Below are 24627 nucleotides of genomic sequence, written 5' to 3'. Positions count from 1 at the left end.
TAGTCTGAGCATCTCTTCCACCAATGCTAAATCCTAAATGTACACCCCCAAGTACTCAGTTTTGTCCACTAGATGGAGACTAAGGACCAAGAGAAATCCAGGTGTTCACAGGGAAAAGCGAGTTCCTCATTCGCTTGTATGTAAGTGGACGTTGTACATTTAGTGAAAACACTTTAGTGGTAACTTTTTATCGTAACGTCAGCCTACTTCACTTTGGTCGATGACACACACGAGCCACCCGGGGCGCTGCAAGCCTCTCAATAAGGAGAAAGGAGAAACCCTGTCCATTCATTCATTTTAGTTTTGTCCCTCCTCGCTTTCACTAGACACTCTGCGAAAAAGTTTTAGCGTGAAGACGACCAACCTGCTGAATGGAAATGATCCTCTCTATGAGGTAAGACACTTCAGTGTAATCTTCTAACAGCAGCAGTCACACTGAAGGCTAGCAAACATTTTTAAGGCAGTTTTAATACAACAGTGCATGATATAAAGCAAAAGCCTGTTCAACTCCGTGTTTCGTTGCCATGACAACTTGTAGCTTACCTAAAAATGACTGCCAATCTTCAAACTTTCTTTTCATATTTCATTTTAATAATATGAGAAGCGTTAATGTTTTTTATTGGAACATTACACGACACAACACGAGATGTTTGTCAGAATATCCCAGGCTTTATTACGTGTTTGTATTTACGTTTTAACAGGCGTAGCTATCTCTAACATTATTAGCTTAGTGTTACATGAGGGAGTGAAGGCTCGATTCACGGGTACTATAAACATGTCATAATCATTCAAGAGCACTGCTAGGTTAACTAACTAACCTGATTAGTTAATGTGACCATAGCAAGAGCAGTCGATGTCGATTATGTTATTATAACTTATGTTCAGAGGTTGAAGAAGTACTCAGATCTTGTTCTCGAGTAAGCGTAGAACTACCAAAGTTTAGGAATACTCTGTTACAAGTGAAAGTCCTGCAATCAAAAATGTTTCTCAAGTACAGAAGTATTAGCTTCGAAATATAGTTAAAGTGCCAAAAGTAAACGTACTCAGTCAGCAGTTTGGCTCATTTTCTTATAATATGTATTATACGTTTTGGTTATGACTATAGATGCATTAATGTGTTTATCAAAGCTAGTAAAACCTTGAGCTAATTTGAATTACTTTGTATACTGCAGGGTAGCTTGTGGATTTACTCCAGGTGTAACTAAACTCTTATTTAAGTGTTGGTTATATTTCATATCATTAATCCTAATCTGTTGAGTAACCAAAGGTACTACGTAAATATAGTGGAGTAAAAGTACAATATCATAAAAGTCAGTCAATGCTTTCCAAAAGCACGAGCAGTGAACTCCAGGCCCACGTGACTGAACTCAAAATTGAAAGAAACAGACTAAGAAATGACGTAAGCTCCATGATCAAAACTGCCAAAAAGAATTTCATCAATGTCAAAACTGAGGAAAACAAAAATAAACCCCGTGAACTTTGGAAATTACTCAATAACCAGCTTGGCTGCAGTAAAAAACTCAAAACGAGATTTTCTAACTTAAACATAAAGACAGATAACAGGCTCATCACAGACAAACTGGATGTGGCCAAGTACTTGAACATTTTTTTCACAAACATAGCCACAACTCTTGTAAATAAATTACCCTCCCACTCAGGGCTTTTTGGAGTAGATCACATCATGACCTACTACAAAAACCTAGGGGTACGCAAAGATGATTTCAGTCTAGCAAGGGTAACAACAGCAGAGGTACTCATTAAACTGAGCGCCCTCCAACCTAACAAGGCCACTGGCCACGACAATATCCCCTCCAAATTCCTCAGAGACACAGCAACCGCCATCTCACCAGTCATAGCTCACATAATTAACCTCTCCATAAAACAGGGAAAAGTACCCAAAGACTTCAAAATTGCAAGAGTAACCCCCCTGCACAAAAAGGGCAGCAAATTGGACCCAGGCAACTACCGCCCTGTTTCTATACTTACCTCCATCTCGAAAGTCATGGAAAAAATAGTATATGAACAGGCCGAAAAGTACCTCGCGCAAAAGAAACTAATCTATGAATTTCAATCTGGCTTTAGAACATCCCACTCCACTGACACATGCCTTCTTTATTTGAGCGACCACATCAAACAAGAGGTGGACGAGGGCAAGTACTGCGGCATGGTGATGCTGGACCTACAAAAGGCTTTCGACACTGTCAATCACCCCATTCTGATTGACAAGCTAAAAGCAATTGGTTTTGATAAACTATCGGTGAGCTGGATGCAATCCTACCTGGAGGGGAGAGAACAGATGGTGGAGGTAAACGGTACTCTGTCCCCCCCCCTCCCAGTGAGCTGTGGTGTTCCACAAGGAAGCATATTAGGTCCGTTACTGTTCCTAATTTATGTAAATGACATGTCATCAGCATGTGACTGCAACTTGTTCCTGTTCGCGGACGACTCAGCCCTGCTGGTCTCTGACAGGAACAGGTTGCAGGTTGAAAAAACCCTCAGCTCCGAGCTCGGCAGAATCTGCACCTGGCTCGCCAATAATAAATTATCATTACACCTGGGTAAAACAGAGTCCATTCTCTTCGGTTAGAAATATAATCTCAGCAAATCCGACGACTTCTCAGTTGCAGTGGGCGACATTATTGTCACAAGTAAGAAGGAAATTACATACCTAGGATCTATTCTTGAGGCAAACCTCTCCTGTGACAAAATGGCATCCAATGTAATAAAAAAGTCAATCAAAGAACTAGATTCCTATACCGGATCTCCTCTCTGGTAAACAAAAACACCCTGAAAACTCTGGCAGGAGCACTCATTCAAGGGTACTATGACTATGCTTGCACGTCAGGGTACCATAGCACCTCCAAGGCGCTAAAAATAAAACTTCAAACATCGCAAAATAAACTGGTCAGACTACTGCTTGACCTTTCATCTAGAACCCACCTCACCTCTGCCCACTTTGACAACCTAGGACGGCTTAGAGTAGACGACAGAGTATAGCTACTTGCAATGGGCCTGGTCTACAAGATCCACTACACCTCTATGGTACCCATGAACATGTCAAAATTCTTCCCAAAGGTCAAGGAATACCATGATCATAACACCAGAGGGAGCTCCACAAATCATGTGAAACCCAGATTTGGCACAAAAAAGGGGGAATACACGTTTCGCAATTATGCCACATCAAGGTGGAACGCTCTTCCCACAACTGTAAAGGAAAATAAAACTATACTTACCTTCAAAACCTCTCTTAAAGAGCACCTTCGGGGGAGAGCATTGCAAAACTGGCCCCGGTAATGGTACAAATCTCAACCTGTCGTTCAATGGACAGCTTCCCCCCCCCCCCCCATCTATGTATATACTCACATTTTAGACTCTGTTACTAACTGTATATCTGTAGACTTGGTATGTCTTAAATGTCCGGTTAGGATGTATTAGAACGAAATCTAAAATGAAAATTGTAAACAAGCAATCTGTATGTAAAAAAACCACCTGTATGTAAATTGTAAATAAGCCATCTGTATGTCAAATATGTCTTATATGTCTTAAATGACATGATGAATTGGAAATGGGGGACCCTGATGTAAACAAGACGAAAGTCTTTCTCTGGTCTGCATCCCCTTAACAATTGTATGTTTTGAGCTGTACTGTACTGTACCCAATATACAAGCTGTTAATAAACTTTTCAATCAATCAATCAATCAATCTACCTCACAATTGTAGTGCAGAAGAATCACAAAGTAGCATAACATGGAAATACTCAAGTAAAGTACAAGTACCTCAGAATTGTAGGCCTACGTACAGTACTTCAGTAAATCTGCTGTATAAATCACAACCGTTTAGGTTGTCCTGCATATGTTGTTCTAAATGGTTAAATCATATTTTAGTAACTGTTATCAGCATGACGGTTGGACATTGAATGATTTATAACTAAAGGTGTACACATCTGTGTGTATGGTGTGATATGAATGTGCTGAGTTCTCTCCAGGGTTGTCATTGAAATGAATTGGATTTGTTCTTGTTTTTGCTATGGCCTACATTTTTCTAGATGTCTGCCTTCCTAGCTTCCCAAGGCTGAGCCCAGCAAGGGTAGAGATTAGCCTTAACCAGGATTAAACCAATGAGAACATTTGAATGTGTTGGCCCTTATCTCCCAGCAACATGTGTGCTCTGAGCAAATGGCAGAATTTGATCTTTTCCTTCTTTTTGGCAAAGCATGTTTTCTTGCCAATAGACACTTATCAAACATGCCCATTGGAGACAGGAGGAATTATTGGAGCAGCCTTTAAATGATTTGTTTGTAGGGACACTACATGCATTACTTGTTTGCTGAGTGTAGGAATAGCAACAGTTTGGATGTTTTCAAGTGGCTTAGGTCAATGTATTACCTACTGTAGATTGCAGTTGGCAGGTCCCCATTCGGAGAGGAAGACAGTAACTGCAAGGAAGTAAAGGAATGCACTGCAGTGAACATCATTTTAAGTGTATGTTATATTTTGCATATTTCCCTGACTATATGTTGTTGAAGACAGCGCTTTCTGACAGGAAACGGAAGCCGTTATATCCATCTATGCCCTCATCAATGACAAAAACATAAATATAACCTTGCAGAACACAGAGTTGGTGATTATTTTATTGTATACATCCTTTATTTAGCTAGAAAGATCTTAATGAGATACAAGAGTTATTCTCCCTTCTTTACTTCCATACTGCGCCTGCTGCAATCTACTGTAGGTAATATTCTGACTATGGATAAGAACCTTATACATTCACCCTTCAAACCATCCCATGATCCCTTTAAAGTCCCTCCTTGTGTCCTTCCTGTAGTCCATCAGTGTTCTGGTATGTTTTCACAGCTCTTTAGTGAGTCTATTGTATGCTTTAATGACTTAATTTTGATGTGTTCTCTTGGTATATTACATTTAGACCACAAGCTTTGATAATCTCTCTGCATAACATTAGGAGTCACCTCATAACTTAGTGGGCTCTATATTTGCATTCTAAACATGCAATTTCTTGCCTCATCAGGTAATGTAATTCCACGCTTCATTAGGACTGTGAAGTTTATCATTTGTCATCAAAGCCAAGCTGTCAATAAATAATTAAGTTTCACATGAGGAAAATGTAATATTTGGGCTCAAGCAAAACGGATGGCAGTGTACATTTTAATTGCAGTAAGTAAGATTCTGTTTTTGTGAGATTTTCAGGCTTTATTTTAGCGGCTGCTTGTTACAGCTTGAGGCACCATCATTAAAGACTCTCCTAAACCTAATTTATTCTGCTATTTATTCAAAAAAAAGAAAGGAAAGGCCATGTAGAATGAACTAAAGTGTGCAATATGTTGACGTTATAGTTGAGATTGAAAAATCGTTACCATTTGCACACTGTAGTCTTAGCAACATATGCCAGTTCTATCTAGGATAATAGATCTATATGATATATCTAATACTGACAAAGGCCTCTTAGAATTGGCATTAATGCTGGAAATAGTGATTATTTCTATCATCAATAAATCAGATTTGTACGATTCCTTAATTAACAGTTAAGCCTAAAAGGTCAGAAAAAGGGATTAATGGATGTTTTTACAAAATTGTCAGAATTTTGTTGGTCCCGTTCAAAAGTTTTATCGTGTGATATGTATGATTGATTGATTGAAAAGTTTATTAACAGCTTGTATATTGGGTACAGTACAGTACAGCTCAAAACATACAATTGTTAAGGGGATGCAGACCAGAGAAAGACTTTCGTCTTGTTTACATCAGGGTCCCCCATTTCCAATTCATCATGTCATTTAAGACATATAAGACATATTTGACATACAGATGGCTTATTTACAATTTACATACAGGTGGTTTTTTTACATACAGATTGCTTGTTTACAATTTTCATTTTAGATTTCGTTCTAATAAAAGATGATAAAATGTAAAGAACACTGCAGTCTTATAGGGACTAGCAGTCTAACATGAAGTGTGGGATAAATGAGTAAACATATATTACCTGAAAGACAAGCAGTTTGAAAGGTTACACAAGATCAGTCATCCTTTGTGTGTCCATGCTCTCTTTGTTCCAAAGTGACATTGATGTGTGCTAAGTTCCTAGACAGTCTCCCACTCACTCCCGGTCATTAGGCAGTAGGCACACCTATATTTGTTCACTCAGTAGTGTAAATAAACAAATTGCTGTCTGACAGAATGATGGAGAGATAAGGCAAGTATGGGCTTGACTTGTGATGAACCGTCGGCTCTAATTACTTCCTGCTGAAACTGGAGATGAGACTCAATGTAAAGGTGGACCGCAGCCTGTGTTTCTTTAGAGTCAGGGTGTATACTGATGTTTGCTCATCTTTCAGCGTGTGACTGTGAACTAAGAATGTTATGGTTTGACATTGTTGATTTGTGCTGTGTTCTATTATGTACTCATTGCCTAATATTTTTTCTTGGGTCAATCTGCCATGTGAGTAGAGATGGAAAAATGTGATTCAAGCACAGCATTTGTTGTGTTTGAGCCAATCAAGTCAGCTGAAAGGAGATTAAGAAGACTTGATTTAAGGAGGTTCTGGAATTTAACTTTATCACTTTGGATGCAGATACCTGGACTGACTATTAAGGCCTAATGGGGGACTTGTAACAGGTGGCACCGAGCCTTGCCCACTTGAAGTTTTATAGCAATGCATTAATTCTTTGGTGCTTTTAAATACCCATTCTGATCATTTATTAGTTGATTTCCATCCTCTAGCACTGTAAGTTCTTAGTGTAGGTTTCTGATTGGTTTCAACCTTCAGTGTAAAGATTTTAAGTTATTAAGTTAAAAAACAGACTCAAGTGTTTAATGGATATAACCTGTAGTTTGAGTTGTAGAGGTACAGTAGAAACACAGGTCTAGAAATTGCAGAAAGATAACCCAAGGCTTAAGCAATTCAAAACCTTTGTCTGTTAGTGACCCTTTTAAAGGTCAGACTTCTCACCCTGACCTGACCCTGATATCCAATTTCCTTTGCATCTCGGAACCAGTGGCTAAATAGCAGACACCTTTGTCTTGGAGACACCTGACGTGCACAGGACCCTCCTCTTTCAGTCACTTCCAGTCCCCAGTGATACACTCATCACATGCCTCTGTCTTCCACAAATGAGCTGTGATTGAGGTGATTGGAGTTTCCAGAGGCTGTCACATTCGTTTTGATTGGGAAATAGACAGAAGATAATGGGAGAGACAGGCCTGTTATGAGAGCCCTGTCAGGGCTAAAATAATGCATCAGAGTGAAGAGGTTAAAGACACCGCTTCCTTGTTAATAATTAATTGCTGTGCATGTGGTGGATCCACTTCATCGCTCCCAGTCATCACTTGATAATTGCTTTACATTTAATTTGGCTTTAGAGACTGTTTTTCAAACTGCGTAAATTGTGTTTAAAGTTAATATGGACTCAGACTGAGACAGAAGTTTAGACATAAACCGGTGATTTAAAAAAATGACAAGTTAGAGTACAGGAAATAAAGAAGATTCAATGACCCTGCACTCTAGTTCTTAAAGTGTATACCTCTGGAATTAACTTTAGGAGCTAATTAAAAAAAAATATTCTCTTCAATGTGCTCTAATTAAAACTAGGCTCTGTTGTTAATGTCTTAATGCTATTTCAAAACCAGCAGCGATGATTGCTTGTACTGGAGAGCATACAAGAGTTTTTTTCATGTAATGGCTACAATTATATTTTGGGGTATGGACAGAAACATGTGATTTTGGTATACTGTTAGTTTCTGGAAAAATGTTATTCTCCCAGTTGGTGCTGAAAAAATTGGGCCTAGTAAGAAAATGTCTGGGTTTTGTCTCATGTTCATTGCAATTGTAATATTTTGGGATTCGGCTCAGTCTTTGAAAAGTTAGAGTGGTGATACTTTAAAGCCAGCTAGTGATTAACCAAAAGCTCTTATGATTAGGAATGACGGTAAATTGGGTTGTAAAAAAACAAGAAGAATGTGTTGGTCTCCAATAAAAACTCGAGTTGTCCAAGAGTAGCAGTTATAATTTGAAACTTGACTTTTCTTTATTGACAGCCTATCATCGTATGGCTCGACGAGACATTTCAGATTGATAATGACTGCCCTCTCCTTTATCTCCAGATGACACGAGCCTATGTTGGTGGATAAGGCATGAACATGGTGTCCCCCTGGACCAGCAGGGACACACTGGAGAGGAATGTGCCTTTAATACGCCTGGAGGACGACGCTGACCTCAGGGTATGGATACTGCAGTCCAGTGTTGGGCCACCACTGAAGATCTCACGCACACTCACTGGTGAACTCTAGAGTAAACTTATCTGCACCAGAAGAGGATCAAACTTCAGTTGCTGCTGAACAAACCCCTTCATTGGGGAATTTGACTATTCTCTTTACCAAATCCAAAGCAGCCAGTGCTCAGCCTTGCATGCACACAGATAATGATCAACTTAATTAGACCTGAGATTGAACGAACTGCAGCAGCAACTTAATCATTTGTAACTTGATTAGAAATACTATATTCTGCACCTCCAGAGAACTGAAAATGTTCCCTTCTTTCAGAGAGCTTGAATTTAGGATATACTTCGGAATCCAGGTCTTGAGTTAGACATCATGTTTTTGTAATCCAAAACAGTGAAACAGAAAGCAGGAGTTTACTAACTATTTACACAATATTTTCTTATCTTCATAGGAAATTTATGAATTTGGAAAGAAATTGGGTCAAGGTAGCTTCGGAGTTGTCTATGAAGCCACACACATTGAGACACAGACAAAATGGGCTATTAAAGAGGTTTGCAGACCAGTGGTAAGTGCCTGTTTTTTTGTTGTTGGTGAAAGTTAAATGTTAAGATAAGCAAATGGCTCAGCTGTAATTCCACTTTCTATGACTTCAGGCAGGAAGCTCAACAGCCAAGATGCTGTGGCACGAAATAAACATTCTTAAACAAGTCAATCATCTGCACATAATACATCTACAAGAAGTCTACCACACAGCTAAAGTGAGCATTGCCAACCTTTAAGTAACACACTTTAAGCCAGATTATCTTCCATTACTGTCTAAATAAATATAAATGATATGCTTTTTACTGGTCATTTACTGGCATTGCCTATGCTTGTTTCTAGATGACTTATTTTGTGACTGAGCTGTGCGTTGGAGGTGACCTGAAGCAGCTGTTGCAGCGGAAAAAGTTCCTTACAGAGGACGAGACGAGGCATATCATCTGTAGCTTAGCAGACGCCGTCGTCTACCTTCACAGAAGAGGTAATGTCATTCTACACATTGACATTTTGATAGTGTTGCAAATCATTTTAACGCTAGCGGACAATCTCCTTTTTGATGAACTCGTTTTATTAGTCCTCGCCATGCTGCTCACTAAACCCTGAAAACACTGATGAATCACTAGCCTGAAACTTATAACTATAGAAGTTAAACAATGCAATTCATCTTGTTGTTCTTCTTATACCCAAGTGTGGAACAAGCAGTATTGCATTTATATTAGCCTTGGCTGTTTTATATTTTAAAAATAAGAAAACAGCTTGGTTCATGCAGCAGTTCAGTCCATATCGTCACTGGTCCAGTTCCTTGTACTTGAGTAAAAGTAGAAGTACTCAGATCTTGTACTCAGATCTTGTACTTGAGTACATTACATTACATTGCATTTAGCTGACGCTTTTATCCAAAGCGACTTACAATAAGTACATTCGACCAGGAAGACACAACCTTGAAGAAAACAGAATCATATAAGTACATCAGGTTGCATAGAGCCAAACATTTCAAGTGCTACTCAACTGGCTTTAGGTAAGCCAGTCCTTTATTAGTATAAAAGTGCTTCGTTAATAGTTCTAACGCTCAAAGTGGAATCGAAAGAGATGAGTTTTCAGTTTGCGCCGGAAGATGTGCAAGCTATCTGCCGTCCTGATGTCAATGGGGAGCTCATTCCACCATCTTGGAGCCAGGACAGCAAACCCACGTGTTTTCGCCGATGGGAACTTGGGTCCCCCTCGCAGCGAGGGCGCAACGAGTCGTTTGGCTGATGCAGAGCGTAGTGCACGCGCTGGGGTGTACGGTTTAACCATGTCCTGGATGTAGGAAGGGCCAGATCCATTCGCAGCATGGTAAGCAAGTACCAGTGTCTTGAAGTGGATTCTAGCAGTTACCGGAAGCCAGTGAAGGGAGCGGAGGAGCGGAGTGGTGTGGGAGAATTTAGGAAGGTTGAAGACCAGACGAGCCGCTGCATTCTGGATGAGCTGCAGAGGTCGGATGGCACATGCAGGTAGACCAGCCAGGAGGGAGTTGCAGTAGTCTAGGCGTGAGATGACGAGAGCCTGGACCAGAACCTGAGTCGCTTTCTGAGTCAGCTGGGGACGTATCTTCCTGATGTTGTAAAGCGTGTATCTGCAGCAACGGGTTGTAGCAGCGATGTTTGCAGTGAAGGACAGGTTGTTATCTAGGGTCACACCCAGATTCCTTGCAGTCTGAGTCGGGGAAACAACTGAGGTGCCGATGTTGATTGTTAGGTCAAGAGTGGGACAATCTTTTCCCGGGAGGAAGAGCAGCTCAGTCTTGTCAAGGTTGAGCTTGAGGTGGTGAGCAGACATCCACTGAGAGATGTCAGCTAGACAAGCAGAGATACGTGCAACGACCTGGGTCTCTGAGTGGGGAAAGGACAGAATTAATTGGGTGTCGTCAGCGTAGCAGTGGTAAGAAAAACCATGCGGGCTAATGACTGATCCGAGCGAGTTTGTGTACAGGGAGAAGAGGAGGGGACCAAGAACAGAGCCCTGAGGGACCTCCGTAGTTAATTGACAAGGGTCGGACTCAGACCCTCTCCAAGTCACCCTGTAGGTACGGTCTTTCAGGTATGAGGTGAGGAGGGAAAGTGCAGAGCCTGAAACTCCAAGTTTTTGGAGAGTGCGAAGGAGGATCTGATGATTCACCGTGTCGAATGCAGCAGACAGGTCCAAAAGGATGATGACAGAGGAGAGGGATGCAGTTTTGGCAGTGTGCAGTTCCTCCGTGACAGCAATGAGAGCAGTTTCTGTGGAGTGACCTGCCTTGAAACCAGACTGGTGCGGATCTAGAAGGTTGTTCTGATTGAGATAACAGGAGAGTTGTTTAAAGACAGCGCGTTCAAGTGATTTAGACAGGAACGGGAGGAGAGAGACAGGCCTGTAGTTTATAACATCAGACGGGTTGAGAGTGGGTTTCTTTAGGAGTAAAAGTAGAAGTACTCAGATCTTGTACTTGAGTAAAAGTAGAAGTACTCAGATCTTGTACTTGAGTAAAAGCAGAAGTACAAGTACCAGAGTGTAGGAATACTCTGTTACAGTAAAAGTCCTGCATTCAAAATGTTCCTCAAGTAAAAGTAGAAAAGTATTATAAAAATACTAAGCCTTGCACAGAGGCATGAAAATACATTTTCATAAATGCTCAACAGTGCTGCCAAAATTATAAACTGACTGCTACACAATTAAAATAAATGCTTTTATATATTTCTATTAGATGTAACTCTTTGGCATTTCTGTTATTATTGACACTGCTGCTTTAGCTGTTCTGACTGCTAAAATCTATAGGTTACTTACGTAACCCCAGTTCTCAGAATAACATGTAGTGAGATGTCTCACTATGGGATGCGCCTCATCACGGAGCAAACAGAAGCATCAATCTCATTACGCCAATCCTGATTGGCTGGTGATCTTGACGTCAGCGTCAGGGAATCACCCCCTATAAGTAGCTTGCGCCACGACGCATGCGTCATTCAAAATAAGCACCTCTTCTCGCTTCACCATAGCAAGGAGGGCCGTCTGGTGAGACATCTCACTACATGTTACTCTGAGAACTGGGGTTACGTAAGTAACCTATAGTTCTCATTCATAACACTCCGTTCGATGTCTCACTATGGGATATTGTAGCTCCCGTATTGCCAGACGAGCTTATCTCGAAATTCACCAAACCAACCAGAACTTAACAGGTAGAGCTCTGACTCAACAAGGTGCCCAGCACTGCTCGGGCCACACTAGGAGCAGAGACGTCTAGCCTGTAAAAGCGGACAAAAGTGAGCGGCGAGGACCAGCTCGCTGCTGCACAAATGTCTTGGATGGAAACACCCTTGAACAAAGCCCAGGATGTAGCCAGACCACGAGTCGAATGAGCATGCAGACCCGAAGGTGCCTGCAAACCCTGACTCGTATAGGCCAAAGCAATTGCGTCCACAATCCAGTGGGAGAGCCGTTGCTTAGTAACGGGCTTGCCCTTCTGAGGGTTAGCCCAGGACACAAAGAGTTGGTCATTATGACGAAACTCTTTTGATCTGTCCATATAGGTGCGTAAAGCACGGACTGGACACAGCAAATCCGGCTGCTGTTCCCCGGAGGAACACAGCGGCGGAGGAAATGCCTCAATGTCAATTGGGGGTACATGAACCAACCACCTTAGGTATAAAGGCAGGGTTGGGCTTCAACAACACTCTCGTTTGCCCTGGGGCGAACTGAGTGCATGAAGGATGTACAGATAGCGCATGAATGTCACTGACTCGCTTGGCGGATGCCAGGGCCAGTAACAGCACTGTCTTGAGTGACAAGTGCTTCATGTCAGCTTCTTCAAGGGGTTCAAATGGGGTTAGAGTGAGCCCATCTAAAACCACTGCCAAGTCCCATAAGGGCACCAGTGACCTGGAAACAGGGAGGAGCCTGTGAGCCCCTTTCATAAAACGGCAGACCAAAGGATGTTGGCTTGCCGTCTTTCCCTCAAAGCCCACATGGCATGCAGCAATAGCAGCCAGGTACACTTTGATCGTAGAGAAAGCTCTGTGTTTATCAATTAAGTCCTGTAGAAATGATAAAATCACCCCGACAGGACATTGAAAAGAGATGTGTCCCTTTTGAAGGCACCACTCCTCAAACACCCTCCACTTACAGTCATAGAGAGACCTGGTGGAGGAAGCTCTCGCACTCTGAATAGTGTTTATCACCTTCTGAGGGAGTCCCACTGTATTCAGATCATACCACTCACGGGCCAGGCCCATAGTGCCAAGCGCTCTGGGTGTGGGTGAAAGATCGCCCCCCCCCGCCTGAGACAGTATGTCCCTGCGTAGTGGGAGCTGCCATGGCTGCCCGCACAGCAGCTGATATATCTCCGCCAGTACATTGCGGGCCAGTGCGGAGCTATCAGGATAAGTGTGTGGCGTTGTTCCCTCACTCTGGCCAGAGTTGGGGGTATCAGAGCCAGGGGTGGGAACGCGTACAGAAGGCCCGGAGGCCAAGCGAGCGCGTCCACGCCTAGCGGTGCGTTTAAATCGCGCATTGAAAAGAATAGCTGACATTGAGCATTTTCTTTTGATGCGAACAGATCTACCGCGGCTCTGCCGTAACGCACCCACAGCTGACTCACAATCCTTGGATGTAGAGTCCAGTCTGCATATAGTGGTGCACCTCTGGACAGTAGATCCGCCCCGAGGTTCATCACTCCTGGTACGTGCGTCGCTCTCAGAGAGAGGAGACGTCTGCCGCTCCATAAGATCAGTTTGCGTGCCAGCATGTGTAACTGGAGAGAACGCAAACCCCCTTGGCGGTTAATATACGAAATTGTGGTCGTGTTGTCTGTCCTCACGAGGACATGATGTCCTCTGAGAAAAGGCAGAAAGCGTTTTAGGGTGAGGAACACCGCTAAAAGCTCCAGGTAATTTATGTGCGCCCGCTGGAGGTCTCTGCTCCAGAGACCCCTCACCGGACGACCTTCGTAAATACCTCCCCAGCCTGTCAGACATGCGTCCGTGGTGACCACCTTCCGTGAAAGGATAGCACCCATAGGCACGCCCCGTACTAGAAAAGTCGGGTGCAGCCAGTGGCGCAGTGCCCTTACGTATTTCACAGTAACCATTACTCTCCGCGCGGGGTTTAGTTTTAGAGCGGCTACCCAGCGCTGAAACTCCCTCATGCGTCCCAGTCGTACGACCAGGATGGCTGACGCCATGAGCCCCAGTAACCACAGGCATGATCTGAAGAGAACATATTTGCGCAGCTGGAAATGAGCGAGACAAGCTCTGAAAGCTTTCACTCTTTCCGCTGTAAAGGGCACCGAGTTCAGGTGTAAACCCAGGAAGAGTACAGTCTGTGCTGGGCATAACATGCTCTTCTCTGTGTTTATTATGAAACCCAGGTTGAGCAGACCTTTACGAGGACATTTGTCTGCGTAATAGCCTCCTGCTCCGACTGTGCGAGAAGCAGCCAGTCGTCTTAACGGGGCTATCGCGGCTTCCGTACATCGTACAAACACTCTTGGACTGAGAGACAGACCGAAGGGAAGTACTCTGTATTCGTAACAGATCCCCTGAAATGCGAACCTCAGATATTTCCTGTGTGGGTAATATACTGGGATGTGGAAATACGCATCTTTCAGGTCGACTGATGTAAACCAGTCGTTTTGTCGCACGATCCGCAGCAGAGATGTGTGAGTGAGCATTCTGAATTTGTATCTTTTTAGATATTTGTTCAGAACCCTCAAATCTAGTATTGGCCGAATCCCGTTCCCTCCCCGTTTGGGAACGAGGAAATACTTGGAATAAAAGCCGCTCTGACTCTGCTCGGCGGGTACTATAGATATAGCCCTCTTTTCTAGAAGTGAGAGGATCTCTCTCTCTAGAATATGGGCTGACTCTCCTCGGGCTTGTGAATACAGAATGCCCGAGAAGCGAGGGGGGGGTGACAGCGAATTGGAGTCTGTAGCCCCGTGTTACTGTCTTGAAAACCCAAGCAGCTGTTGTGAGCATCTTCCACTGTATGCTCCTTAGAGCCAGCGGAGATGTCACGTCTCTTCCCCTCTGAGTCTCTATTTGTTGTGTTATGGGGCCCTCTAGTGTCTGAACACGGTGGTACCCCATTTCGACAATCCCCACCGACACTGCGCATGCGCGTGACGGTGGTGCCTTCACAACCCCAGCCGGCACTGCGCATGCGCGTGACGGTGGTGCCTTCACAGACCCTTCTATTATCCGCCTTTTGAGAGAGGCCGTAGCTGCTCTCAGAAGGGGAACAGTTGACGGACTGTTTATTGTTTTTATTGTTTTTCTTTTCATTATTGTGACATGTGTTTTTGCGGACTTGAGGATGGCGTTGAGGCATCTCTCGAGGCAGCGGGAACACATCTAGAGCTGGGGAACCGTGGACTTCCAGCTCTGTCATAGAGGGGAGAAGGGGGGGCTGTCAGGCCGCCCGCTTCTTCTTCCTCGACTGCTGGCCGAAATTCTGGAACCGGAGATTTTCTAGGCCAACTCTCCCTCGTCTCCTGCCTGGGCTGGGGACTCGGGGCGGGCTGCGACCTCTGCTGTTTTGGTACTTTGAACCGAGTAGGGTTCGAGGCAGCTTGGGCAAAGGACTGCCGCTGTGAAGGCAGCGGCTGGACCCTTCGAAGGAGACAGAGGTGGAGGGCCTCGTCCTCCTTCTTTTTTCGACTCGCATCTCCTCTGCATGGAGGCAAGAGCGGAGCCGAAAATCCCCTCGGGAACAATGGGCATGTCAAGCACATCCTCCTTTTCCCGGTCTGGGAGGTTGGTGAGGTTGAGCCATCTAGCTCTTTCCTGCACCACCATGATCCCCATTGCCTTGCCCGTGGCCTGGACGGCGCAGCGTTGAACACAGAGACAAATGTCTGTGATCGCGGCCATCTCGTCCAGAACGGCCGGTCCAGGATTGCTTGACAGATCCTCGCAGAGCTCCGCTTGGTATGCGGTTAGCAGCGAGGAAACGTTCAAAGCCCTGGCGGACAACGCTGCGGCTCTGTAGGACCGTTCAGTCATGGTCGACTGGAATCGGTCCGCCTTCGCTGGCAGTGTGGGGTTCCTGCTTGGTGACGGGACCAGCCTCGGTAGGAGGTGGGCTGCCACCAGCGGTTCCATAGGCGGTATGTGGAGCAGGCCGAGCCTCTCCATACCGTCACAGTCTAGGGAGGAGGCACCCTGGATTGGGGCCTTGTTGCTAAAGGGCCGGTCTCTCCACGAGACCGACACCTCATCCAACATCTCCGGGAAGACCGGAAGGAGTTGCCTCTTTGTCCTCGTTGCTTGGGGAAAATGTTTCCCCTCGTAACGGGACCTGGAGGTCTCCTTGGCCATTTCGGGCCACGGGATGTCTAGTCTGGACGCGGCACGCTGACACACGGCCTGCAGGTCCATGCTCAGACAGGGCGAAGCTGGTGTGATATCGCCCGGGAGAGCAGCCATCGCTTCCGGCTTTGCAGCCTGAGCTGATGACACGAAGATATCGTCTTCTTGCTCATCCGAATCAGACAGGAGGAACTCAGAGGCACCTACTTCGTCCTCCATATAATCCAATTCCAGGACATCCTCCGCGGGCGAAACCATGGTGAGGTCCAGCCGGGAGCCCCAGCTTGGTAAAGCGTGGGGCTCCGTTCTCGCGTCTCTTGCCGCCACCGGGACACGGCGCGGGACTCCGTTTCCGCAGCTGCCGCTGTTGATGAGCCCCAGACCGACACAGTGCGGGGCTCAATCTCTGCGGCGGACGCCCCCACGTCTCGATTGGCAGCCGGCAAATCAGCGGACATGAGGGGGTCCTGTCCCGACAAGGTAGCTTGGCGTGCTAACCGTCGGCGGAGGCTCTTTACGGTGAAGCGGGCACAATGCCCGCACGAGCCGGGGTTGTCAATAGCCTCCTGGGCGTGTTCCAGCCCGAGGCAGGACGAGCAGACCTGGTGTGAGTCTGTGCCTGATATTTTCAATCCGCAGCCGCAGAGCCGAGTCTCCGAGTCCCTGACTCCTCTGGTGTGAGGGAGAGAGGCGTCCATCTTGTTCGCCGCGTGGCGTGGAGAGGACCCGCTCGTAACAGGTACGTAGCCTCGCTACCGTGGTGTCGGTAGTGAGGGAAAGCAAGCTAGCAACAGGTGTGTTGCTAGCTTGAAAAAATCAAAACCTTACCTTAATTTCCGAGGAAAGAAACGGCGAGGTCGATTGTAATACTAACTGGTGTTTTAGCATTAACAGTCTTCTTGCGAAGCAGAAGAGTAGCCGGCGAGCGCCTGTCGACCGAAAGTTAGCTTTGGGTTCAGTCTATGGACTGTTAAGCTAGCCCGGCTACCATCGAGATGTGCTCTGAAGCGAGAAGAGGTGTTTGAATGACGCATGCGACGTAGCGCAAGCTACTTATAGGGGGTGGAATCCCTGACGCTGACGTCAAGATCACCAGCCAATCAGGATTGGCGTAATGAGATTGATGCTTCTGTTTGCTCCGCGATGAGGCGCATTCCATAGTGAGACATCAAACAGAGTGTTATGAATGAGAACCTCTGTTATTCCTCATTTCAAAGCTGATATCCCGTGGGGTCGGGATCCTTGTCACCTTTTTCATACCTGATGACTTTGCATCCCTGACTACAGTTGCTTTAGCGTGTAGAAGCTAATAAGCCTACTATTTGATTTGTTTTAGATAGGCACTACATGTTTCATATGCAGACCTTATTTTCCTGTTCCATGTTAAAATAAACCATTTTCAGTGGTCATTTTTTTTTGGTCATGGAAAATTAGGTAAAGGTCATTGAGAAGTCATTGAAAATCATTGGTGAAAAAGTGTATGAACCCTGTATAAAATATTATATATGTGTATAAATTGGCATCATCTATGTAGGTCCTGTTTACGCTTATGTGTATTTCAACTGTAACGGTATAACAACAGAGTCAAAACTGAATTTTCCCTAGAAGATAACTTGCCATTATTGCTTTTACTCATTATAGATAAGTGGCGTATTTTGATAAAACATTCATGATAAACAACTTTTAGTCGATTTCTTTATTTTTAATTAATGCGGCATGTTTTTTTTAAAAAAGAAATGTAGTTTTTGCTTTCAATGGCCAGATCTTTGGTTAGAGGAAAATAAGGACACTGCTCCGGGTGAGGCATCATTACATGCGGTTAATGACTAATTTACAATAAGCTAGGGAGAAATACTGATTCATCGGTGTGTTATAACATGGAAAGTCCCTCTGTGCTGGTTTCCCTCACCTCTATAGAAACATGACATTAACGAGACAGCACTGGCTTTGAATTTGGAAAGACAGAACCTCTTTCAAATGACCAATTATAAAGCTTAAATTGTCTTTCTCTGATGATCAATTTTCTCGGCTGCTGTTCGTCAAATTCATTATTAGTCGTTAGGGCTATACTAAAGCTCAACTGTGCTTTGAGCTCTTACGTTAACATATCCTGGTAACAACATGGTGCATTTTGAATGTACGTGTTACTACCAACACTGCACATCCAACTGCTTTTGATTTATTTCAGTGATGATTACTGAATATATATATATATTGCACCAAACATGATGTTATATTTGGTAACATAATAACCCAATATTTTATTAAAGAAACAAATGAAATGCAGAACTTAAATGGGATTTTTAACTGTGTAATTGGAGTTTACAGTATGTCAATGTTTACCAAATGAAGACATTAGTTCAATTGAAATGAGAGTTCATCATTGAAAAAAAAACTATTTTAAATGGATAAAGGAAAAAATAGCATTTTCAGGTGTTTGTTTTGCGCACACCAGTTGGTCCAACTTACATTTCACACACCATCACCACTGTTGCATTTTATAATTGCTTGCTTCAAACAGTGCTGTAAAAAAGAGTGCTCAGGGCAAATTGTATTTTTCCTCCTGCCTCCCTCACTCCCACAAGTTTAGTTAACGAGGCCTTTTGGCTTGCTATACTGTAAGCAGGGTAAACAGATCAAAGTGTGAGTGTGTGCAAAATATATTTTTTTTCTCTGGTGAATGACATTAGCAAATCATGTTGCACCTAACTAAGATCACAGACTTTATTTCCCCCCAGAGCTATGGTTGTGATCTAAGGCTTAACCTGGAATCATTTTGGGTTTAAATGGAGAAAACCTACAACAGTGCAGATACTTCTCAGATGTTTCATCTCTAAGAGTATGGTAGACCCTTTCAAACCCATGATGTCTTTGTGAAGCTTTCCTCCTCTCATCTAACAGACATAGTGCACCGAGACTTGAAACTTGAGAACATTCTTGTGAAGAATTATCTTGATGAGGATGATGACGGCAGGATTAATATCAAGGTAAGATGGTGACACAGACTTTCCAATACACCTTTTTATCCATTCTCTGTCGGGGAGTACAGGCCTCATCTATCTCCTTTATATTTAGTTAGGGATTTAAATACTACCTCATTATGACAGACTCCCTCTGGTGTTATTATACCTTTACAAAGAGAGACTCTGAAACTCTAAACAAATGACCAGCTGAGCACAGCATGTTGTGTGCACTGACAATGAACCAGCAAAAGCAGATTCCTGGTGTGCGAGCAAAATAAAGCTAGACCACAGTATGAATGTTCCTTTCTTTCTGTTTTCTCTCTTTGTCTCACAGGTTATAAGAAAGTGTTGCAAAGCACAAGTTACCTTTATTTCACAAGAGTTCATCTCACCTTCTTGTTTTGCTTTTGTCATAATGTGACTTTTTTCAAACTGTGGACCTGTACAGCTACTGTACGTTGCTAATAATAATGTAGATTGTCACGGATGTTGGAACCTTGTTTTCCCGATAAAGCGCCTTTCACAAAGGATTTAAAGACATAATATCTAACATTGGCGCATTAAAACGTCTATATGTAGGTTATGTGTTTGTTGGAATATATATTTAGTTGTACTACATTTTACCAAATGTTTCCATCAAATTCCAAAACCAAGAGAAACTGTAATTCCAAACAAGGTATGGTCCGTCTCATATGCACTTTGCACGTGTTTTAGCGTTATGGTTGTAAACCAGAATGGGACATTAGTTACATTTAAAATTGTAACCCAGATTTTTACAATAGACAGAGGAGGCCTCTGCTGCTCATTCTGCCCCTGGTGTAATCCTTCTGTACGTCTGGATAGAATGTTATCAGAGAAAACAGCTGAGCAAATATTAGTGGCCACTTGGACTGCACATATTCTTAATGTGACACCTGACTCGGATAACTGGCTCCCGTTATAAGCTCCTAAACCATGAACAAAGAAGTAATCATAACCGGGAGAAGCTGACAATGACCACAATGATGATGAAGACAGCAACCCCCGATCATCTCACACTAATAGACAACGCTAGTAAATTCATGTTTTGGTTAGAGAGCCCAGATAGCAGAAAATAACAGTTTGTTTGTGTGAGTTTTGTCAGCACATTTAAATCATGTTTATCTGTGTTACCTTGTTTTTTTCTACCTAGGTGACAGACTTTGGATTAGCAGTGAAGACAGGAGGCGTAGGGATTGAGAACATAATTAGGGAGGCCTGTGGGACTCTCGTCTATATGGGTACGACACCTTTCACTCCTACATTCTTGCTCTTCTTCTCCTCCTCCACTTTTATTGGTGCGTTGCTAACTTTTAAGGCTCATTACCGCTAACTGCTGTGGATATGCATTACAGCCAAGTAAGTGTGCTGATAAACATGATAAAAACAAATATAGAATGTGTTTATTAAAATGCTGCTCAATAGCACTGATAGTGGTCAAAAACTAGTTTTAACTAGTAGTTTAAAGCCCTGAAATGTCCATGTCTCAGTTAAAGAAAAGCCTTTTATGTTCTTGTGTGAATCTCAGCACCTGAAGTGATGAGCGGCCGAGGTTACAGCCAGTGGTGTGATGTGTGGAGCATAGGAGTTGTTATGTATATGTTGTAAGTAGACACACACATACTATATATAGGCGTACATATACATATATACTGTGAATACATGTGTCAGAGCTGTGTGTCCTCGTAGGCTGTGTGGGGAGCCCCCGTTTGTATGTAAGACGAAGTCCAAACTTCTCAAGGAGATCATGAACAAAGAAGCCACATTTACTCAACCCATCTGGGCCACAGTCAGTGATGCAGGTGATTATTCATAAACTATAAATGTAATCCTGCTAAAAATGGGAAATGATTTCATTTGCAAGCAGCACTGTATTTTGCATGCAGATTTTCAAACTCAACAGTTTTCCTGTGTCTCACCCAACAGCAAAAAATCTTTTGACCTGCCTTCTGAAGGCGGACCCTGCTTACCGCATGTCTGCTAATCAGCTGCTGGAAAACCCCTGGATCACAGTAAGGAAATAACAGTTTCATCTGCGTATGTAAACTCGACAAAGTGAGCCACATGAGGAGCTCTAATGGGTGGCTTTTCCAACAGGGAGACACTAATGTGGCTGCTATGCCGTCAAACGTACTGGAGATGATGCGCAACCACCTGGAACAGAAAGAGAGTGAGATCATTAAGAGGAGTTTATTTAATTCAAGTAACTTCATCCAGATCACGAGTTGATACATGATATAAACAAAATTGTGCAAGGTGTACTGGTATACACTGTAACAGTAACAAATAACGTTCAGGCAGAGCACTTTGTATTACCCAGTATCATTTGAGCTGCCAACGTTACCAAATAGAGTCAAAATAGTCAAATCTATAGATTGACAAGTTGTGGTATGTAAATATGAAGCATTTTCTTATTAGCTAGGTGGGTTGACTTCTGTTTAATATCGTCCCCAAAAGGAGCACAGACTCTGGGGGACTTGTCCCTGTCCTCCTCTGAAGGCACACTGGACTCCCCGCTCCTCCCGGTGGATTCAACAGTTACAGACAGCGGGAGTCACACTGAGACAGACAGCTGCTCGTGCCCCCCCTCCACCTCCACCCAGGTACGGTTTATCTGTTTAGCACGGCTCTGCATTTTGAACTCACATGCCTAAGCGTGTTTTTTATCCAGGACTCTAACTTTGAAAGGCTCCCAGTTAAGATCTTTCAAGTATCTGCTTTTCTGTTTAAGTACCCTTATTCTTAAGTACTCCTGCTTACACATAATTTACGTCATGTGGAAATGATCTTGTTTTTATCACATTTACACAGTAGATAATTCTGCACTTAAAGCAAATAGTGTATTAGAAAAGAAAATAAGATTTTGGCCATTACTCTTTTTATAATGTTTTAGGTACTCTAAGTACCAGATTCACACAAGCTTCACATGGGTTTACATTGCAGAAATATAAATACACCCAGTTTTTAGGATGTGTTCATGCTGCGTCCTTGAAAGTTACTGTTCTGTATGTCATTCATGTCAACATCCATTCACGTGTACATATATTATTTGAAATCCAACTTTTCTTATATAAGTACTTTTGTGCTTTTATATTGAAATGCACAATTCCCTTTTCATATTCAATCACCACTAGATGGTGCCAGATTTAGCTATTACAGCAGATGGCGATGAAGGTGTCGCGATGCAGCTGTTTTAAAATGGATGTGATAGTTAATTATATTATGTAAGAAGAATATGAATCTCATCCCTGCAGTCTCCAGATGGTGTGAAAGCCCCCCCACAGCCGAGCACAAAGCAGCGCAGGCCTCGGGACAAGAAGGACGTCAGCACGGGACAGAAAGCAGCCTCTGAGCTCCGTAAGGCCGACGACCAGAGACCCTCTACCTCCAGTACAAATAGGACTGCCCCCCCCAACTCTAAGACCAACGCACATTCTAAACAAGCTAAACTAAAAAATATCAATTGTGAAAAGAAAACACAATTAAGTGGACAAAGTGAGCATTCAAGTGAAAAACTAAACTAGAGGTGGACACTTTATTTGATGTTATTCTGTTTTATTTGATTCTGTGAATTAGCAGTGATGTGAAACTGCTATGTATGGTGCAACCTTTATAGTAGCAACAAGAGCCTATGCAGTGACAGCAGTGTCAAACAAATGAGCCTCATAAGCAGGTGTTAGAATAGATAAAGTCTAAGACCCCTGCAGCTGAGGGTCCGGCCTCAGCATCGCCTCGTGCCAAAGGAAAGGGCCTTGCTCTGAGATGTTCTTAGATGGGGCCAAACTGCTGGAGAAATGTTTGCTGTTGCACAGCCAACTGTTTAGGAACGTCATGCAGCCCAAATACAGACTTCAACTGTTTTATGGTGGCCAGAAAACACAGAGATTGAATGAGCTTGTCAGGTTTTACCAGTGGCATCTGAATAAAGTATTTATTATAAAGCAACCGTCATCTAAAGAGGAGATAAGAGCAAAGAACAGCTCATGCCCTAATAAAACTGTTATTTAGTAATTAACTTATTACCTAGCAGCATATTTTGTCATTCCATATCATCTCTTAAACTGTGAATATACTGTATGTTTCCCCCCCAAAACTGTCCTAAAAGTGAATGTTAATTTATTACATTGGAAAACATATTATTTTAGTAGAGGTTTTTTTGTACAAATGTACAAATTGATTCCCACAAAACAAGTCAAAGCCGTCTTCAAATCAGTAATATAACAGTGTGCATACACATTGAATAAGACCTTAAATGTGCCAAATATCATAAAACACAAAACAGCAATTTTGCTTAATTTCTTTTCAATATGAAATATTTATTTTTATTGTTTTATAATAACATGCTTAATTACAGAGAATACACACAGACTACAGGATATTATTTTTTGGATATCATTGCACAATGCCAAAGTGAGCATTAGGGATTTACTTTCCTCTGTTCTGACCTCTCAATTCCAAACGCCCTGTATGCAGTGACTGCACCCACTCAGTGTCAAAACAGAAAACCCGTCACACAGGCTGGTTACGCTCTATCTGAATGCAGAGGATTGGGACTGAGGGCAGCTGCGGGTCTAATCTCGTTTGGAGGCCATTGAAAGCAGTAGGAGCTACTTTGAGGGCACTGCCATTCAAGCACAGGTTTTTCCGCTGTAGAGAGAATAATCCCCAGCATAGATACAACATTAAAGTAGCCAAGCATAACACACAGAGGCTGAATTTCAAATCCACCCATTTGCATCTTGAAGTGAATGAGTGCCAACAATGGGGCTCCGTGCCCATGCAAAGGCTCTGTCCTTTAGCATGTCTGTAAATGCAGTGTGCATTTGTCGGAAGTGTTTTCAAAAAGGTATTTCTACTTTGCAGGGAAGAGGTAATTGTTGTAAAAGTATGGACATGGTGTGTTAACCTTTATCAAATGCAGTCCAGGTAGACTGACTCATCTCGGCTGATGTTACTTGACATACAAGATTTTTTCACTGTCTTATGTTAGATTTCTTTTTAACCAAACACACCAGTAGTGTGAAAATGACAACATGTTAATTACCTTTGTTCTAAGCTGCTTGCCAAAAGACATTACTGCAAATGTATTGACACACTATCTGCCTTTGGTTCACTCGGACCGGTACCAACAGCAGATGGAGCTGAATTTATTTCCTGGAGTTAATCTGACAGGAGAGTGCTATCCCTAAAGCATACTACCTAGTTTTGTGCATGAAGATGTGTAATTAGAATTGATTGCTTGAGTCACTGCCTATTAAAACTGTGATGTCCATGCAACGTGTCACTGATTAATATGTTGTATGGTTATGTCCTCATGGTCCATTCAAACTGAATAAATGGCTAAGACATGCTTTTTTGGGTGCTGTCTTATACACAACATTTAATTTTGTTGAAAGAGAATTTGAGAAATAAACAATCTCTGTCCTAGTTAAACTTATTTCCCCCAAGCTGGATGTCTGCTGTAACAACCTCTTGTATGGCTCATTTTTGTCAGAAGAGGAGATGGGATTTGAGCATATGGTCCTCATTGTCTTGTGCCAGATTTTTTGATTAATTAT

At 43.1% G+C, this 24627-nt stretch overlaps 1 protein-coding gene across 4 annotated transcripts; it reads left to right on the top strand.

The window, feature by feature from the left end:
- Nucleotides 1-248: 248 nt before the first annotated feature.
- On the top strand, nucleotides 249-24419 carry stk33 (serine/threonine kinase 33). Of its 4 annotated transcripts, XM_034217862.1 has the most exons (13): nucleotides 293-394; nucleotides 8113-8229; nucleotides 8681-8794; nucleotides 8883-8987; nucleotides 9112-9250; nucleotides 18990-19075; nucleotides 20223-20310; nucleotides 20598-20673; nucleotides 20741-20871; nucleotides 20996-21081; nucleotides 21167-21239; nucleotides 21527-21672; nucleotides 22324-24419. In XM_034217862.1, exons 2-13 carry the CDS (start codon nucleotides 8143-8145, stop codon nucleotides 22591-22593), a joined length of 1401 nt encoding a protein of 466 aa, XP_034073753.1. In that variant the 5' UTR covers nucleotides 293-394; nucleotides 8113-8142; the 3' UTR covers nucleotides 22594-24419. The 4 variants fall into 4 exon arrangements, with proteins under 4 accessions (XP_034073774.1, XP_034073763.1, XP_034073753.1 ...); XM_034217883.1 differs by lacking the exon at nucleotides 21167-21239 and having other exon boundaries at nucleotides 249-394; XM_034217880.1 differs by lacking the exon at nucleotides 293-394 and having other exon boundaries at nucleotides 8146-8287.
- Nucleotides 24420-24627: the final 208 nt, after the last annotated feature.

Source organism: Gymnodraco acuticeps, unplaced genomic scaffold (assembly GCF_902827175.1).
Source record: "Gymnodraco acuticeps unplaced genomic scaffold, fGymAcu1.1, whole genome shotgun sequence".
In the NCBI taxonomy this organism is placed as follows: domain Eukaryota; kingdom Metazoa; phylum Chordata; class Actinopteri; order Perciformes; family Bathydraconidae; genus Gymnodraco; species Gymnodraco acuticeps.
The sequence above is the reverse complement of the archived record's forward strand: the minus strand, read 5'-3'. Positions and strand labels throughout refer to the sequence as shown.

Excerpts from the sequence above, each read along its gene's own strand:
- stk33 (XM_034217862.1), top strand. The coding sequence starts at position 8,143 with ATGAACATGGTGTCCCCCTGGACCAGCAGGGACACACTGGAGAGGAAT. Across the intron at positions 20,311-20,597 it reads TGGGACTCTCGTCTATATGG|CACCTGAAGTGATGAGCGGC; the intron begins GTACGACACCTT and ends TGTGAATCTCAG. Across the intron at positions 21,240-21,526 it reads CCACCTGGAACAGAAAGAGA|GAGCACAGACTCTGGGGGAC; the intron begins GTGAGATCATTA and ends CGTCCCCAAAAG.